The sequence below is a fragment of the Protomyctophum parallelum genome, assembly GCF_964188405.1.
Source record: "Protomyctophum parallelum genome assembly, chromosome: 13".
Classification (NCBI taxonomy): Eukaryota; Metazoa; Chordata; class Actinopteri; order Myctophiformes; family Myctophidae; genus Protomyctophum; species Protomyctophum parallelum.
The window spans coordinates 18,780,712-18,801,020 of NC_139708.1; the positions used below are offsets into that span (position 1 = coordinate 18,780,712).

General features: G+C 45.2%; 1 protein-coding gene across 1 annotated transcript in view; it reads right to left on the reverse strand.

Moving 5' to 3' along the window:
• Positions 1-7,766: 7,766 nt before the first annotated feature.
• The window catches only part of usp31 (ubiquitin specific peptidase 31), a 31,782-nt gene continuing 19,239 nt past the window's right edge, over positions 7,767-20,309 (reverse strand). Inside the window, exon 16 of the mRNA XM_083780826.1 lies at positions 7,767-11,206. Coding sequence (XP_083636952.1) covers positions 9,684-11,206 — 1,523 coding nt within the window. The 3' untranslated portion in view covers positions 7,767-9,683. The remainder of the gene's footprint in view (positions 11,207-20,309) is intronic.

Below are 20,309 nucleotides of genomic sequence, written 5' to 3' on the forward strand. Positions count from 1 at the left end.
TCAAACCTAACCCTAACCTAAAAAGGTGGTTTAGGAGGGCCCTGTATCCCTCCGGAGTGAGCCAGGGTGAACGCGGTGATGGTGTTTGGTAAAAACAGAGTGCTGGGGTGAGAGGTGAGTCGCGCTGGGGTGAGTCTCTTATCACCGTGGCTCAATGACGTCATGTTGTGGTTTTAGTAAAAACAGAGGGAAGTGCTGGGGTGAGTCTCGTATCACCGTGGCTCAGTGACGCCATGTTGTGGTTTTAGTAAAAACAGAGGGAAGTGCTGGGGTGAGTCTCGTATCACCGTGGCTCAGTGACATCATGTTGTGGTTTTAGTAAAAACAGAGGGAAGTGCTGGGGTGAGTCTCTTATCACCGTGGCTCAGTGACGTCATGTTGTAGTTTTCCCAATCACTGTATCACCTAAAACTGGAGTATACATGGGCCTTAAAGGACTGCTTCACCACTTTTCAACCTATCTTCATATAATAGGTCCTCACTAATAATCATGAAAAAATGGCACGATTTTTTTCTACTCAGTCTGTGTCTCATAGGAGGGCTGTGGGCAGTTTAGAAACCGTCTTCCAGTGACATCATCATTAGGCAGTTATTTTTTTACAAAAATATTTCGATTTTCATTATCGTGAGAACGATGGCTTCCATTTTCGCATTGCAACTTTTCCGGACTAGAAAGCCTGCAGTTTCTATTAGCTTGTATTCCCCATCGATGATGTCACTGGAAGACGGTTTCTGAACTGCCCACAGTCCTCCTATGAGACACAGACCGAGTAGAAAAACATTGCACCATTTTTTTCATGATTATTAGTGAAGACCTATTATATGAAGATAGGTTGAAAAGTGGTGAAGTGGTCCTTTAAGTCTCTACATGGTTCACAAGGACATTCATTTGGGGGTTTTCCAAGCTACTAAACCATCCTATACGCGCAGTTTATTTGCATTTTTTTCGTATTGCTCAGAGTATGAATATACAACAGCCTCCCCATCCATCTGTAGTGAGATGTAGATGGAGGTGTAACAGACCGATTTATACTTTGAAAATGAAATGATTTGCAATTTTCACCCAAGTGTAAATGAGTCTCAGCATGTAGATTTTTCTTTTAACACAAGCACACCGGTTTCCGTGGATGCACTGCTATTGCTGTAAACCACCGCTTCTCAACATGTGAGAGCCCAGGGACCACCAGGGCTCCAAACGGAACCTTACGGGTCTTTAACTCTGAGATGAGACAAATGTAAGGGTCTTCAGAGTTAATTTAGCAGGGCAGATCTTACAGTGTATAGACCGGGGGTCCCAGAGATGAAGCCCATGGTACTGTACACTCTCGGGGGGTTAATACAGACTCATAAGGGTGCATAATGGACCGCTTGGGGTCCCTGGACCAGCCATTGAGAAGTAGCGTTGTGCTGAACCCCCGGCAGGGATCCCGTGGCTCATGTGTGTGTATGATGTGTCAATACAACGTTAATACATGTGTCGTTAAAAACACCACGTAAAGATGGTAAATAAGAGACTGCGTTTTAGCTGATGCCAGTCAGCTGAAATGAATGCCTCGTCCGTTCCGTAATGCCACGAAAAGTAGAACGCAACTTGCTTGGGCGAAGCATAATGCAGGTACACGCGACTGCTTATGATCGAGTCTTTCAAGCCAATAGGAATATGTCAAACCAGATTGCATCCCGTAGCTATGTCAGCTTTTAGACCTGCTGCCAATTATTTCATGGAATGACCTATTATGTACGCAAGAAATATGCCCGTTAAGCCTGATTTATACGTAGGCTAGTTACCGAAAATAGACGATTTACAGCATAACTCAGGTTTAAGTCCCAAAACGCTGTTGTAGCATAAATAATTTACACCATACATGAACAATACTATTTACATATTAATGGCCTCCGTGTTGCTTACATAACAAAACAGTACATGTTGTAATTAAATCATTACCCTTCTCCTTGAAGTTCTATTATAAAAGGACTTGCCTTTATAACAGGACTGAACATTGTCAAATCACAATATCATTTGACAACATTAGCAGGGTTTCTTTTTGCCATTGTGAACTAATGGCAAGCTTTATATACACATGTCATGAATGGGTTACAGTATATCATGGAAGAGATTATAGCCACTGTAGGCCTAGTGTAAATGCACCCGCTGGTGAACATGGAAAAAAAGAGAAACTCCACCAGATAGGTATGAGCACCCAGGAAACATATACCGTATTTAACACTAAACAAAACATGGCATTATCATAATAAAAAAAACAATCTATAAAAACAAACTGAAGACAAATGACAAAATATAAAATGTAAATATAGTAGGCTCAATTATGGATCACTGTTTTGACTGCAATGCTGAAACATTCTGTGTTTTTAAAGATTTCCGAGCATTAGTGTGAGCTGTGCAAATAAAAGCAATGAAAGTTACCAGCCTTGTTTCTCCTCTTTTTTGTTTGGCTTGCAGAGCAGCAGGCTTGCATAGTTGAGGAGGTGCGCGTGCATTAGCCATTTCATGCAACACTGCATTCCATAATAATTCTCAATTCTGTATAGTGTGTGTGTGACGTGTGTGTGTGTGTGTGCGCACATATATCCCCCATGTTGATTTTTGACAGCAAATTTGTATTTAATTTTATAGTCTTCATAGTCTTTACATTTGTTGACAAAAAACTATATTTTGGCGGTGCCATGATGGCAGATTTTTACAATTGGTTGCATGCTGAAAATAGCAGATCTACAAGCTTGATCTACACACAGAGCGCAACCAAACAACTACTCAATCCATTCCCCACTAGTCTCTCTTCAACAACGCAACGTGGAGTTGAGAGTCACATTCTTAAACCAGCCAGCAACAAACTGAGAAATGTTAAGTTTAGTCCCGGAGCAGAGAGGGACAGCCTTTTTGTGTGTTTGCTAGTGTTGGCTAGCGCTGCATGGGAAAGGAAAACCTCAAAAACTACTACTAGTAACACATGGAATAAAGCAAAATTAAATCTCAAGACTGAAAATGTAATTTAGGCCGACCAGCTGAAGAAATCACTTTTAGACCATTCATGTTTCTGAAAGAAGCTTCTAAACTTGTATTCTATTGCTAGTTTGATCACTTCAAATACTCGTACATACATCGTTCAATAACTAATGACAGAAAATAGCCAATCTACAAGCTCACAACATGTCGCACTGTGACGTGTTGTGAGCTTGTAGATTGGCTATTTTCGGTGCACAGCATGCTTTCACAGAAGACACGCATGTATGAAATCCAAATGACTGAAATCAGTCATGGCGACTGAGAACTTGAATCCATGAGAACAGTGACCTGAAATGGAAACGGGGCTGGCCGATTCCCTGAATATGTAAGCTAGTACCCAAATAACTACTTGATGTAACCGCGTTTCTCCGAAACAAATGTTAATCTAATCTCAGTCTGACCACCAGTAGGTACAGCTGGATGGATACCCAGATGAAGTGAGATATAAATCCATTTACAAAAAGATGCAGAGGATTTAAAACAAAGGTGTCTTTTTTTCAACAACTTTCTGCAACATATGCTATTATTAAAAAATAAGTTTTGGTATCTATGCCATCTGCTGCTACAAAAGAAAGACTCAATAATTACCCCCCCCCCCCTAAAATGGCCTGACAAATGTGCCCCAATAAATATTATAGTATGTTTAACCACTATATACACTTTGATAACCAGAGTACCAGACCCCCACAGGGGTATCCTCCATTTTCTTCCCTCTGCAACAAAAGAACAAATCTCTTGACTGAAAAGAGCCAAATCTACAAGCTCACATGCGCCGAGACCTTATAGATTGTGTTCCCCACCAGCTCCAACTACCAGTTCAGACTTTACAAGGACAATGACAATAAACAGGTTGCTAAGATGTCGTTCAAAATGATCAAAATAAACGATTTCCTGGCAGACTGAAATTAGAACAGGACGGATCCGCTTCACAGGGGAATGCCACTCAATTTAATATCCCCACAGTGTTATTCCTACGACAAAAGCCAATTTAAACACAATGTCCACCAAGACGGAGGTTACTGTAGTTTCAACTTTCATCATTAAAGGGCAGATTCCTTAGCGCACTCCATCTTCACAAATGAGAACCCTCACTGTCCCACTCATCTACATGGATGTACTGTAGTGTACATTGCTCTGACACGATGCTTATTTTCTCTTGCCTCTTATGGGGAGGCAGACCATGTTGCATTGTTACAATATAAAGTGAGGGTGAACACATTTTTCTCCCATCGGGCAACCAAAATATAAAGACTCCAGAGCCCGACCCCATAACTAAAACCTCATTATACTGTAAATTGGGCTTAAGCCTTCATGAATAACAAGACATTAAAGGTTTCATTATATTTGTAGCCAAACTGAATGCCTGCCAAAAAAAACTGACTTGCTGCTAATCATGGTGTTGCATGTTGGCTGGCTGCCAAACAAACCGCTCTCCTAAAAAATATGCTCAACAGACCAAAAAGACCGAAGCCTGATTGGGCTTTAGTCTTTTGGGCCAGCAGATCTACAAGTTCACAACAAAATGCATCGTGACGCTTTGTGAGCTTGCAGATCGGCTATCTTTGGTGGGCGACACTACAAACAGTCAAGTATATAAATTGGGCATAAGCTGCATAACAATTATTTTTTTCCCCTCTTGGCACTGACATTTGTTGCTCGACTCGAAACGATAAATGTCAGCAAGCAAACCTGTTCACCTGCCGGCTCATACAGACTACTTTGCCAAGCCAATTATGAGATGCAATTTGGTAAAAAACTACGTGTTCCACGTACAAAAGTCACTGGAGTTATTTAGCTGCAATTATTCAGCAAAGGCACAGTTTAGTAATAAAAATAGTCGAGAGAGGAAACCGAGGTTTCAAGCAATCTGTCAAACAACAGTAACATACACTGTAGGTATTTGGGCTACCGGAGTTGTTGGAACTACACATGCAAGTCCATACATTTGTGGCATTTCCCATTAAAACGAACTGGTCAATTGGAAACTGGTCTTCCTTTCAAAATAATGTACGATTAAAAGACTGGAGTATTTGCATAAGGGTGGCCTTTAATGTTGTATAACCATGCTCATTTCTATCCGGACAACATACAGTATGCTGGTATCTAGCGCAAACGTTCACAACATAATCCTCACATTCATTATTGCACTTGCAGGTGGACATGTAAAAGATCAGTGGCAGTTCAAAACCCACAGGTCAGCAGTCATGGTGGCACGACCTCACACTTGGCAAGTCTTTAAGCACTTAAACCCCCAGGTTTTTGGACTGAAGTCCCTCAGTTTCTATTTGTTCTCTCTACATTAACTAGTATCCGTGAACGTTTTCACCAGAACGCGAATGCCGGGGTTTAAGGGGTGAAGCTGCTAGGAATAGGATATGGCCTGGCATGGCCAGACTAATATCAATGTGTACTGTAGATAATAGCGTGGAACTTAGGGACGTGGTTACAAACAGATTCTAACTTAGGGACGTGGTTACAAACAGATTCTAACTTAGGGACGTGGTTACAAACAGATTCTAACTTCGGGACGTGGTTACAAACAGATTCTAACTTAGGGACGTGGTTACAAACAGATTCTAACTTAGGGACGTGGTTACAAACAGATTCTAACTTAGGGACGTGGTTACAAACAGATTCTAACTTCGGGACGTGGTTACAAACAGATTCTAACTTAGGGACGTGGTTACAAACAGATTACAACGTGCCACAGCAACAAACAAAAAAGTCTCACTTTGAATAGTGGGCTCTGATTGGTCACCCACAACTCTGGGCTGGCGGAAATGTAATATAAACTGAGGAGTGCCAGCCAGACCAATCTCCCCAGGTTTTGTGTTTGTGTTTCCTGTGTCAGATACGTCTGGTTTCCAGGCTAGCTATGATACAGTAACTATCCATGCAGTGTGATGTTCAATTAGAGGCCGGCCAATGAGGGTGGGGGGATGATCTAATGTAGTAAACAAAATAAAACCTTTTTTGAAACAGAAAAAAAGGCAAACTACCGTCTTCTCAAATGAGGTACCACAGGTTATGATTAATGCTACCGATATTCTTTCAGTTCGCTAAGATGTGGTCACAGTTCTGAAAAGTCAGCATTTAAAAAAATATGATAGTTTTAAGAAATATCAGTGCAGGAGCAGCACAGACCTTATTTTGACAGCACCAAGTATAGCAGTGGAACAGTGACCTAGTATAATACCTCATATACATACACAAGAGATGAAAGTACCCTTTTACCACTTCAAGTCTGAGGCCCCATTACACACATCCGTTAAGATGTGTCGTCAAACTATTTACACGCAACACATAACAAAATAAAAAAAATGATCATATTGATCCATGAAGTTATCGTGTAACATTTTTTTGAAAATATAATATATACAAAGTGCTAAAATGAAACCTTGCTACTCAGCAATGCATACAGCAGTAGACTATATAAAATTAAACCTTGCTACTCAGTGATGCATACAGCAGTAGACTATATAAAATTAAACCTTGCTACTCAGTGATGCATACAGCAGTAGACTATATAAAATTAAACCTTGCTACTCAGCGATGCATACAGCAGTAGACTATATAAAATTAAACCTTGCTACTCAGTGATGCATACAGCAGTAGACTATATACAATTAAACCTTGCTACTCAGTGATGCATACAGCAGTAGACTATATACAATTAAACCTTGCTACTCAGCGATGCATACAGCAGTCGACTACATGGTTTAGCTCCATAACGGTACTGAAAGGCGCTTTCTCATGAAAAAAGGAAAATGCGTATACTAGTTCCTCCGCTTATAGTATCTATATTGTCTATACGTACATATACACATATGTTTTTCTCTGTTTCTTTTAAAGGGTTTCATTCCAAAATACAATATATATATCTGCTATATAAAGAAAAGCTACATCTAGCCTATTTCATTTGACTAATAAAAATACATTTGATTCTATCCTAAAAAACTATTATGAGGGTTTTTATAATAACTCAAGTTATTAAAGAAACACATTTTTTCTTTCAAAGGATGTGTCTATCTGGTCTGAAGAAATGGGCCATAATTAATCAACAGGTTGTATGCCAGTGTTATGCACCAAAAACGGACAATCTACAAGCTCACACCGCATCGCACTGAGACACTTTGTGTGAGCTTGTAGATCGGCTACTTTCCACTCTTCTCACAACATTCTGTTGTGACCATCTCCGTGAAGAAATGTGTGTAGAAAGAAATAGATATTTAATAGCCCTAATTTCTTCATAGTAATCTCTAACATAAGTCACAATTGGCCAAAATACAATGGACAAAATAAGTATATTAAATATGGACGCTGCTTTTATATTCACATCAAGGTTATGAAGCTAGATTAAAATCCACAACTAATATTGCACTTATTACATAAAATAATAAATAGGATATCAATATTGGATTTATCCGTTTAAAAGGGGCCCTCAGCTGTGGAGAAGTAAATTAGACCTAAGTGACAGTCCTGACTCATACGGTAAGTGACATTCCACCAATGACTTATTTGAGCCTTTCCAGCTGCAATGTACAGACTTCATACACTAGTATTTCATGATAGAAATATCAATATTCTTGCTGCGAATTATTTCCCACGGTTATCTGCAAGGCACGGCACGACACGTCTGTCAGGTGTACCCGAGGCCAGTGCTGCATCGCCTTTGCGTTGGGAGTAAATGGTCACGCCCACCTCCAAGCAAGTACAGTTTGAGAAATTGAGACCGTGACGCGTACCCGAGGCTGAGCACAGCATTCGGGGCATATTATTGGGAGATTGCAACATGGCAGAAACACCAGTGAATCTAAAAGCCTGATTTATACCGTGAAAACGTGTAGATCTGCCATTATCGGCGTACGATGCAGTATAAATTAAACATTACACTGTGCTTCTGAAAACAATAAATGGAATCCGAGCCATTTCTCTTTCGGGTATTTCACTAAGGGATATTAAAGGATCATGAACTTGAAACTTGAGAGTGTTCGTCTAGCTAGTCCATTAAACCATAGTACTGTGTATGGTTGGAATACAGCACGGAGCTACACTTCATCACCTGATGATCACAAATCACACATTGTTGGCATATGGTGGCAAAATAAATCTAAAATCAAAGTTCTACACAGTAAAATCCTGAGCATGAATTCACTTAGTTAATTTAACACAAAAAAAGGGGGTTCTCGGCTTCTAATCCTAGTGTCAGAACATGGAATGATTTAGTGAATACATTAATGTTCTTGCCCAAAAGAGAACAATAGAATAATTCTGGAATGCTGAATGCCAGGAAAGTAATCCAAAAAGTGAATTAGCCAGAATGGTGGTGCAAGAGGTGAAAAAGAGTCGGAAAATGCCAGGTTCAAACTATTAGCAAGCATGCTTTTAGATTTTGCACTCGGCGATCAAGCAATGCGTTAATATTAATTTAGCTGTTGCTTAAGGTCATATGCAGTAATGGGAAAGCATGGGACGTGCCAGCCACATGGACATGTGTACCGTGACACTGCCATCTAGTACCTAAAACTCAATGGTACTGTAGTTAGTGCCAATAGATTCATGTTCCACATGGCCAAAAGAAAGTGGATATACTGATATACTGCACGCATATGATATTCTCCATTGACTTGACCGTTTTGCAAAGTGCTTTCCTTCTTGATGTTTGGCAAAACCTAATCCATCCCACCCCCCCCCCCCCCCCCACGCCCCCCATTACCTCGTAATACGTGTTCTATATGATATAAAATGATAAATGTTCCAAAACAGCCAATGTTCTAAAACAGCCCACACAGTAAGATCCTCAGTGTTAATTAATTCAACTCAGATTGTGTGCAAATGTAACCAAACGGACTACTGACGCACTAGATTTTACTGTGTGGATTGATTTGAATTACTTAAAGTAATTGATCAAAAACATTGGCAATTCTTGAAAATGTTCACTTGCGTACATTTTGGAATGAAACTCTTTTTTTTTTAATGTATGTGTGCACTAGCGGAGCATTATTATGTATATACTGTAACTGTACAAATGTGAGCTCTAGTATTTCCAAGGTGCCTTTTCAATGTATGGGTTGTGTCGTTGTTATCACTGTACACGGTGAGAGACTGATACAAAAACAGAGAGGTTTGAATACAGTTAGTCGGTAATAATCTGTTTAGAATTAGAATAAACACGTATCAAATATATAGCAGTAGTGCACTACACTACCGTGTGTGTGCACTACACACAAAAGTTGTATCGTACACAATAACTACACATGTGGCATGCAATTAGCATGTTCCTGTGTACTGCCATGTGTACTTTCCATACCCTGCTTTTTGCAATTTGCTCACAGGAGCCAAATTCATCATTAATTTACCTTTCATTATACGTATATACTCAACTAAAATAGGTTTTGTGTCCTTAAAAGTGGGGACAAGTGCAAAAAATATTGCATATTTTCTACCATTCATCCAATGTGGAGAAATACTTATATTCCAGATGACTGTATCATAGGAAAACCTCAGAGTCCTTGTATGGATCAACTGCCAGCTAGTGTACGTGTCCACAACATTGAAAAATAAATCTGTCACTTGGCAAATACTTTTGGCGCTCATTTTAAACTTAGGCACAAAGAAAATAGCTGCATTGCTTTAAAATGGAACTACGATTAGTATATCATTGAGGCCTCTGTGTTTGACGTGCAGGAGATTGCATGCTGGACTTTCTGGAAGACGCCTTCTTTTCGAGAGGCTTGTTCCCGTTCGAGGGAGACTTGAGGCTCATTTCAGAACTGGAAGACTTGGACTTGCCAACGTGTAACAGGGAGCGACTGAGCGAGCCGCCGGGGGGCTTGGAACTGGAAGACTCCTTTGACGCAGACTTTTTCTCACCTGCGTGACTGTCTGGGGACGCCTGCAGAGACACACTGTCTGACGTGGCGTCGCCGTCGGTGCCGCTGTCCTTGCCTTGTCCTCCACACGGCTTGCCTGTCCTATCGGAGGCGGCCTTCTTAGACAGCATGGTGCTCTTGCCCAGGTCGGCCGACCGGCGGCTTTCCCTCTGTCGCAGGGCATTCTTGAAGAAGGACAGCCCCTTGTCCTCGGACTTGCTGCCGCGCCGCAGGTCCTTGGAGGACACGCTGGGGGAACGCAGGCTGGTGACGGACGAGCTGCTGCTGGAGCTCCTGAAGGACCTCCACTCCGGCCGGCCGTCCCCGCTCTTGGACATGGACAGACGGGCCACGGTGGGGCCGCCGCGGGGACTGCCCACGAGGGGGCTGGCGGCGTGGATCGAGTCCCGGCTGTAGCTCCTCTCCACCAGCCTCTTTCGGTTGCTTGTGCAGGTCTTGTCCGTGCTGCCGGTGGGCGTTTTCTTTGCGGTCGGGGAGGGGGAGGCGGAGGACTGGGCCGTGGCGCAGGTGCACTGCTTACGCTGCAGCGTCCCCTCGGCGGGCTGAGATGGCTCCTTCTTTTTGGAAGGGGTCCCGCTGGGCGTGGAGCTGCTTTTCTTGGCATTGGTGCTCTTGTCCTTGACACTGGCCGTTTTGGAGCCTTTAACCGGAGTACTGGAAGACGACTGGGGAGCGGAGGTTTTCTGGGCAGAGGACGAGCACAGGCGTTTCTTGGAGGTCCGGTCCTGCTCCGTTTTGCTGCAGTTCTTGGACGACCCCGAGCTTTCTGCCTTTGAGCCAAATCCTCCGATGCTGCTCTTGCGTTTCTGCTCTTTGGAAGGGGTGGCCTGGGGCGGTAGTGTGTTTTGGTCCAACGCCGTTATCTGGTTGTTGTTTTCGCTCGGTTCAGTATTGATGATTTTCTTCTCGGTGGGAAGCGACTTGCTGTAGACGTGGTCGAGGTAACGCTTGTTGCCCTCCTGGTCACTGTAGCTCTCCATCATGGACAGGGGAGACCTGCTGCCAAAGTAACGCTCGTGTCTGCTGTAGCTGCCAAAACATGACGTGGAGACTTTGTCGTCGCAGGCCTCACCTATCCTCTCTAGAGGCGGCGAGGAGCGAGAGTCTAGGGAGAAGCGCGACGGAGAGTTGGACCTGGTAGAGTTGGACCTCATGTGGAGCTTGCCAGAGAGAGACCAGGAAGGCTTCAGTCCCGAGTCACTGATGGCCAGAGGGCTGGCGATGGACGACCTGGAGGACAAACTCTGACGCTGAATGCTTCTCACAAAAGGCCGGGTGGAAAATCCGCCTGGTACAAAAAAAAAGAAAGAAAAGAAAATAGATGGTACTCCTTCACACATTGGCACGGTCCATTATTTTTTTCATCAACTCTACACTGTCAACAAGGTTCTACACAATTTTGATAACAGTGTCCAATGTCCAATTCCTATAAAAATAGGATATGTTTTTTTAATGCTGGGCCGTTATCGGCGTTAACGTGCTGCGTTAACGCGAGAATATTATCGCGCGTCAAAAGAATTATCGCCATTAATCTATTCTCAAAGTTGGGTCTGGGAGCTGGGTCTGCATTGACTGCATAAAGCGAGCAAACTAGGAATTTCACTTTGATAGTTTTACCTGGCGGAATTACTCTGTGGGAGGGAGAAGTCCTAACCTAACAGGGACAAGGTGAAATAAATTACTCTGAGAGCGGGGCGGTAACAAATCCTAACCTAACCAGACACGGGTGAAATTAATGAACAGTGCGGCGTGCCACATCAAACGTCAGCATGCAGGACTCTGTGAACCCGGGTTTGCTTCAGGGGAAATTTCTTTACAAGAAGCTTCCCAATGGAAACCTCGGTGCAATCCGCAGTAAATAAAGGAAATGAAGCAAACAATGTGGCGGGTGAGGAGCTGAACACAGTTGGAGACGGAGAAATATTTTTTTACGCAGCGCAAAGATGTCCCGTTACCGTGGATAGACGTGGTCAAATGAGGAGACTGAAGCCCTGGTCGCGAGGTGTACATTAATCAATTGCTTAAGAAAGAAGAACACTGCAGTGCAGTGTAATAGTATTATAGCCTACAGAATATTCTGTCTGTCTGTGCGTGCCGTAAACATGGAGTGCTGTCACTGTGTGGGGACTAGTGGGACTGGGGACTGGAACTTTCATCTCAATAAACTGTAAACATTTTGCGCTAATGTCTGTTATATCAGTGCGCTCAGCGCTGTGCCTCCATGCCAAAAAGAACAGTGTGTGGCACTGTGGCTGCGTGCGTATAGTGAGAGAGAGAGGGGGGGGGGGGTCCAGTCCCAGACGGCACGACACATGCACGTTATGAGTATAATTTTATCACAATAGATTTCACTGTGTTGTAGGCTGTGTTGTAGGCTAGGTTTATGAATGGAACACATTGATAAAGGTCCCCCCTGCTGCGTTTCCAATTGCTACGGATGACAGTGTGAAGGCAAACCGCAGCAAATTAAATATGCAAGAATCCCCAAATCTCCGCCCATACGCATGAGTCTACCGAAGTATTAGGTGAGAATGTGACCTCGGGGAAAAGTGTTCGTCAAACTACTGACTGTAAACAGTTCTTCATCACCCCTAGGTTTACAGTTTAATTAATGTCATATCCCAGAAAAGGGGGTTGTTCTTGCACCCACTGTTTCAAATTGCCTGTATGGTAACGTGTTTATGGTTATTCGTGTTTAACTGAATAAACAATGTATAACACACGTACATCGTATTGAACCTTATTATTATATTTTCATTACCAATTATGATAGGGCTCCTGGTCTAATGGGCCACGTGGCCCGTTCAAGGATTTACTTCTGGTCATTATTTAGGTAGCGCACACATATTTTCAATGCTTTCGGCAGAGTTCAAATGAGCAATTTTAATCTAGATTAATCTAGATTAACTCCAGAATTGCAGTGAGATTAATCTAGATTAAAAAAATTAATCTATGCCCACCACTAGTTTTTTTCCATCGAATCATGACTCACTGGAGTAGCAATAGTTTAGACACTAGGGCTGGGAGATATGGACAAACTAAAATATGTTTGACCAAATACCTTCATATCAATATTCTGATGGCAATATTGTAAGGTATTGTAATTGTAATGACGATAACGTTCAAACGGTTTCAGAAATTGCAAACATATCTGCAATCTCACAACGTGCCACAATACAATGTGACACATTGTGAGCTTGCAGATAGTCTAGTTTAGCCACTTCCGTACATTTTATAAACTATAAAATAGAGCTTAGGGTTCCTCCAGCTCTTGATTAAACAGAAATGCATTTTCAGGTCGGGATACCAATCGTATCCAATCAGGAGAGAGAACTCACACAGAACAGAACAGAGGATAAACGAATTTGGAATGATGACAAAAAGCACCGTTTTTACAATCGTAATATCTCAGATTCATCTTCTTAGGCTCAAAACAAGCTTGATTTGTATAACGGCACCCGTTATATAGCAATAATTCACTTCCTGGGTCTCGGCTTCCGAGTGAAATGGCTTTCAAACTAAGAGCTTCCCCGTATTAACTGACTGGGCGGCGGTCCTGGAGTACCCTTTTCAGACACCAGATAGTAGTTTTGGCTGTCAATAAGTTAAAGAGCTAATGAACAGCACTCTATAGCAATGATTACCATCACAAATCCACAATAGTGCGTTAAGTTTTTTGCTAAAAACTTTGATTTAACCATAATTCCATAGTCCCATATCACTGTATGAATATCATATTGATATATTATTGCCTGGCCCTACAGAGAGTATTGTTCTAAATGCCATAGAAGTCAACTGAGAGGCTGTTACATAACCCTCTCTTAATGCAGAGGAGGACCTTTCTCAGGGTGCCTCCACGGTGCAATGGTTCGAGCAGCAGCCATAAAATTGCAATAACCCCCGGTTCGACTTGGGGTCGGGGACCTGTGTTGTTGTTTCTGGGCAATCCTCCCTCCTCCGTCCATGAATTTTCATTTTCTTTATACTGTGTTGTTTATAAAGATAAACATGCCCAAGGATAATCTTAAAACGTGTTTGTGTGTGTTCTTTCTTTATCTCACCATTTTTACCTTTACAAAAACGTTCTGCTTTTAGAACGTTTAGCTTCAGATTGACCTTACTTGCTCACATCGTGTGGATACGTAAAACTGGCCCTAGATCGACAACATTAAACTGCTTTGCCATTTAATAACATATTGAAATGAACAGCTGTTCTGAAATACATTAAAAAAAAAAAAATTACACACATTTATTTCCCTGTGTGTGTCATGCCTTATTTTTTAGGACTTTAGCGTGATTTGTGTCTTAACGTCTCACTGAAAAAGAGTGTGGCACGCTCCAAATGTCACCAGTGGTGGTGACCCACTAAAATGCATTTTGGAGCTCGATCGAGTGTGCAGTCTCATTTCTTTGTTCTTCTGGCTAAAACTATAGGTTACAGACGTAACCCCGGTTCTTTAATAATACAAGCGAGGTGACTCGCACTGGGAAAGAGCGCCATCTGGCGTGATCACAGAAGCATTATATGATAAGCTCCCAGACAATTTAATTGGCTGGGTGTAAACCACGTGGTCCCTGCATGGCCCACCCTCCCTCCTTATATGCAGGAGCCCGTGGTTTACTCCCTCATTCAAGATAACATTTGCACCTTCTCGTTGAAGTAAACAAGAAGGGCGTTTTGGCGAGTCACCTCGCTTGTATTATTAAAGAACCGGGGTTACGTCTGTAACCTATAGTTCTTATAATTAATACTACGCTCAGTGACTCGCACTGGGAACATAATAAACTCCCTGATTGTTATCCCGAAATCACAGCTTAAGGGTTATCCCCATGTCTGGAAGCTACACTGAGGACGGCATGTCCCAGGGACGATGCAGCCACATTCAGTCTATAAAATCTAGCAAAGGTCAAAGGTGATGACCAACTTGCAGCAGTACAAACATCCTGAATCGAGACTCCTCTACAAAGAGCCCAGGATGCGGACATACCTCTTGTAGAATGTGCCCTTAACCCCTCGGGAGGCAACATTCCTTTACTGGTATAAGAAATCTGTATGGCCTCCACTATCCATTGGGAGAGCCTTACTTTCGTTATGGGTTTTCCCACTGATCTTGGGGCATATGCCACAAACAGTTGATCCGACTTTCTCGAGACCTTAGTCCTGTCCGTGTACACTCTCAGAGCCCTTACTGGACAAAGGTTGTGTAACCTTCTGTCCTCTGTCGATGAAAACGGAGGAGGAGAGAACATCTCCAACTCGACAGGAACACACTTTGCCAAAGGATTCTTAGGTATAAACCCTGGATTAGGTTTAATAATGACCCTGTGTCCCCCATCTAAGAAACGCATACACTCCAGGCTCACCGAGAGTGCATGGATATCACTGACACGTTTCGTGGTCGTCAGTGCTACCAATAGTGCCGTTTTAAACGACAAGAACTTCATGTCCACCTCCTCCAATGGTTCAAAAGGAGGCTGTGACAATGAATCCAACACTACAGCCAAATCCCAGGTTGGGACCAGGTGATTTGGGATTGGTCGGAGGTGTCTAACACCTTTCATGAACTGACGTAACAGACGGTTCTCACCCACTGGCTTCCCTTCAAACCCTATATGGCACGCTGAGATAGCAGCCACATAGACCTTAATTGTGTTGAAGGCCCTGCCTTTGTCCATTAATTCTTGTAAAAAGGACAAAATGTGCACTTTCGAGGCTTCGAAAGCCGCCACATTGGACGTCTCACACCATTCTTCAAACACCCGCCAGTTCCTGTCATACTGATCTCTAGTTGACTGGGCTCTAGCTGCCTGGATAGTGTCAATCACGCGCTGAGGGAGGCCCACAGTGCCTAAGTTCAGCCTCTCACGGGCCAGGCCCAAAGAGCCAGATGTCCCGGCTGAGGGTGAAATATCTCTCCTTTCGCCTGCGTCAGCAGGTCTCTGCGTAGTGGTAGTTGCCACGGATGGCCGCATAGGAGAGGCATTATTTCTGATATCCAGTGGCCCCACCTCGGAGCCACCAGAATCAGTTCTAGGCCCTGAGCTCTCACTCTCTCCAATGTGGGAGAAATCAGGGACAGTGGGGGGAATGCATACAACAGCCCTCTCGGCCAACTGTGTGCTAGGGCGTCCAGCCCTAGAGGGGCCGCTCCTTGTATGGAGAAGAACAGCGGGCACTTCGTGTTCTCCTCTGAAGCGAACAGGTCCACTAGCGGTTGGCCAAATCTGTCCCAAATCTGGGCCACCACCGCGAGATGTAGGGACCATTCCCCGTAGTGACATACACCCCTGGACAGTAAGTCCGCCCCCCTGTTCTGGACTCCCGGAACGTGGGTGGCTCTGATCGATTTCAAGTGTCTGTCGCTCCACACAGTCAGCTTGTGTGCTAGTGTGTGTAGTGTTGGGGACCGAAGTCCCCCTTGCTTGTTGATGTAACACATCGTTGTCACATTGTCTGTCCTGACTAGGACATGACAGTTGCTGATAAGAGGCAGGAAATACTTCATGGCTAACAGTACTGCCATGAGTTCTAGGTAGTTTATGTGGGAGGTCTGTAGACCAATACCCCACACACCTCTGGCCATCCTGCCCTCGTGAGTGGCACCCCACCCAGTCATGCTGGCATCCGTGGTAATTACTTTCCTGGATGCAACTATTCCCATCGCCACGCCTTCCGAGAGAAAACGCACGTCTCTCCATCGTTGTAGGGCTGTCACGCATTCCTCTGTGACCACAACGCGGCGAGAACGGTGATTGCTGGGTACATTCAGCGATCGCATCCATTTCTGAAATGGTCTCATATACAGTCTGCCTAGTCGTACTAGCGATATAGCCGACGCCATGAGTCCGCACATTCTCATGCACAGTTTGAACGACACTCGACTGCCTCGTTGAAACATTGCTGCGCATTTCCTGAATGACGTAACCCTGTCCTGTGATAGACGGGCCATAGACGTGATTGAGTCCAGCGATATGCCTATGAAATCTATCATTTGTGTCGGCACCACCATGCTTTTCTCGTGATTTATATTGAAACCCAGAGAAACCAAATGATTCACTACCAACCTGGTGTGTTGATGTGCCATCCGTCCGTTGCTTGCGAGGACCATCAGATCGTCTATGTAGCTCGCTACGCGGACCCCCTGTTGTCTCAATGGGGCGATAGCCGCTTGTGTGCATTTCACGAAAACCCTCGGGCTCAAAGATAGTCCGAACGGCAGCACTAGGTATTCGTAGATCCGTCCTCGGAATCCGAACCGTAGAAACTTCCTGTGCGGCGGGTAAACCGCTACATGAAAGTAAGCGTCTTTTAGATCCACGGACGTGAACCAATCTCCCTGGCGAATCATGCGAAGCAGTGTCGCACTCGTTAACATTTTGAATTTGAACACTCTCAAATAACGGTTCAGGGCTCTCAGGTCTAAGATGGGGCGTAGCCCTCCCCCTTTCTTTGGAACCAGGAAATACCTGGAGTAGAATCCGTTCCGACTCTGATCCGGCGGAACTTCCTGTATAGCCTTCTTGTTTATTAGAGAGGCTATTTCTGTCTGAAGTATGTCGGCCGCCTGCCCATGCGCTTGAGAGAAAATTACTTTCTCGAACATGGGGGGTTTCGAGGCAAACTGGAGTCTGTAACCCTGAGAAATAGTACGGACCACCCATGGATGTGCTTTGCATTCCATCCATTGAGGAAGGCACCGTGCTAACGGGTTGTCTATTACTGCCAAAGTTTTTGGCAGAGACATGGCGCCCCCTAACGAGGGGGGGGTGGAATGGTCCGGATAATGATGTGTTAGACAGTGTGCTGTTGTCGCAGGCATTCGTGGTGATACAGCGCCCCCTACCGGGGGAAGGAAATTTTGGCCTGGACGAGTTCGCTCCGGGACAGAACATGGGGATTCTGTCGCCGTGTTTTGCGTCTGTCCCGCTGCTATGGGGTGTCTGACTGACCCCCATAGCATCGGGCTCATTCCCCTTGGGTTCATTTGGTTTTGTTTTTGTTTTTGTTTTATTTTCCTCCGCGCCCCCGCCACACGGACGGGGTGCTCCGGGGTAAAATTCTTTATTACAAAACGTTTTAATACACAAACAGGAGGTATTACATCGTACATTGTATCGACAGTATAAGCATTGACATTGATAAAACAATTGTGTGCTATTCTTCTCCTCTTTTCCGGGCAGCATGTGAGGTCCGTAGCCACTACATGATGTCCGTGTTCTCGAACCTGTGGGGAAAGTGGTACAGGGGAGACGGTGCCCGTCGAATCCCCCAGACATAGCGGTGCTTGCTATGTGCCACCCCGCTTCCTGTTGTTGCCCCTGAAGCCTCGTTGGGGGCCCCGCGAAGGGGAGGCTGAAGGCGGCCTCCTCCGCTGCTGCTGCGGCTGCTGCTCCTCCCGCCTCGGAGCTCGCTCATAGCGGGGAGTACTGTGGCTGGTGGAGGCGGCGGTTCTAGGCGGTGGCGGCGCTCTGAAACGGCCGCGGGAGGTAGCTTGCTGATCGTACGGGCGGCGGTAAGAGGAAGACGCCGACGTGCGGTATCCACCCCTGACGGGGATAGCCATATTGAGCGCTTCTCTGCTCGCCTTGTTTTCTTCGGAACAGCGCTCTGTTGCTGTGGCCATTGTGGTCTTGAAAAGGCCCTTGTGGTTAATAGCCTGGTCCAAAACGACCCTTCTCTGCTCCCCCAGCAGCTCTGAGTGTTCCAGCCACCTGGCTCTTTCCATTACCACGGAATAAGCCATGGCGCGGCCCGTGTATTTTAGAATGCTCTTCGAGAAAAGAAGCATCTCGTTGTGGAGTCTTCGAAACTCCGCCATGTCCTCGGGGGACGGAGCGTCTCCTACAGCCTTGTACATGGCGGTCATAGAGCCCTGAAGCATCAGCACTGCGCCCATAGTTTTCGCCACCGAGGCCAGTGTGTTGTATGACTTTTTATTTATGTCGGAGAATTCTTTGTCTCCCGGCAGAGCGAACGTGGGCTCTTTTGAGAGCGACAGTTTGGATTTTAGTAGATGCATCGCCATTGCCTCGTCCACCGGAGGCAGGCCATCCAATCCGTTCTTTGCCATGTCGGCGCAGTCCAATCTGCGTGTGTCGGGCAGGGTATTGGATCTGGGCTTGTCCCACGTTGCTTGTAGATTTTCGTAGAAGCCCTTCACCACGGGCAGCATCCTCTTCGTGGGTTGTTTTAAAGGAGTGGGACCGAGACACTGAAAAATGTCGGTCTCCGCCTCTGCTTGTGTCTCTTCTTCCTCCGGCCATGGTGTCTTACACCTCAGGGCCGCCTTCCTGAATATGTCCTGGATATCGGACATGTCCACAGTCAGCTTAGCGCCGGGGTCCTCCGCCGCCGGCGGTCCTCCGCCAGCTCGCTCTGCCGTGCCCTCGGCTGGCGCGGCGGCAGCAGCCGCTGCCTGGGGCTCCGTATCGTCAGCCATGTCGGCGGGAATAATACGAGAGTCTTCGTCCCCGTAGAAGATTTCTCCCTCTTCGGGAGCATCATCATCGTAGTACACCTCATCTATGATGTGGAATGGGACCTCATCCCCGTAGATGGGGTCGTATTCATAGTCGTCGACCTGTATTCCCTGGTCCGGCATGGGGTCGGACGTGTCCATGTTATCGCCCCAGGGGATGCCGTCACGAGAGGTCGATGCGGCGTCTCGGGTGTCGTGCCCCGGCTCGTCCTCTTCTTCCAAGTAGCCTCCAGTAGCCCCTAGGACTGGGTCGCCGTCCTGCAGGGACTTCATGCGGCTCAGTCGTCGCTGGAGGTAGCGTAACTCAGTTGTGGAGCACGCTTTACAGCCGCCTGGGACGTTTATTGCCATGTATGCGTGGTTGTATCCAAGGCAGTACAGACACGTGCCGTGTTTGTCTCTGCCCGACATCTTTGAACCGCATCGGTCACATTCCTTCTGGGGAACAGGATCCTTGTTCACCCTCCGCTTTCTACCTTGTGAAGCTGGTGGAGCCATCTTCCCCGTCGCCGGTGTTCGGTGAACACAAAGAAGGGCTCCGTCTTCGGGTGTAACGCGAAAAGCCCCAGGGCTAGTAGCGTTAGTGGCTAGATTAGCTCCGAGCTAACTGTGAGCGTTACACGTGTTAGCCTATAGGCTATGTAGGAGAGAGCGTTATAGGCTACAATCTCTGTTCGGGCTAGTTTGGCGTTAGTGGCCTAGGCTAGCTATAAGTTTGAAGAGAGCGTTAATGGCTACAATCTTTTTACTTTTTAAATATATATATATACCCTCAGTATTTCTGTCAAGCTTTCGTTTCGCGGTCCCGGAATACGCTTCCGTCCTGTCTGAAACTCTTTGTAAAGAAAAAGCTCGCAGTCTGGGGATAATGCTTTATGCTCTGTGTCTTCAACAGAAGTGCAATTTGAATGA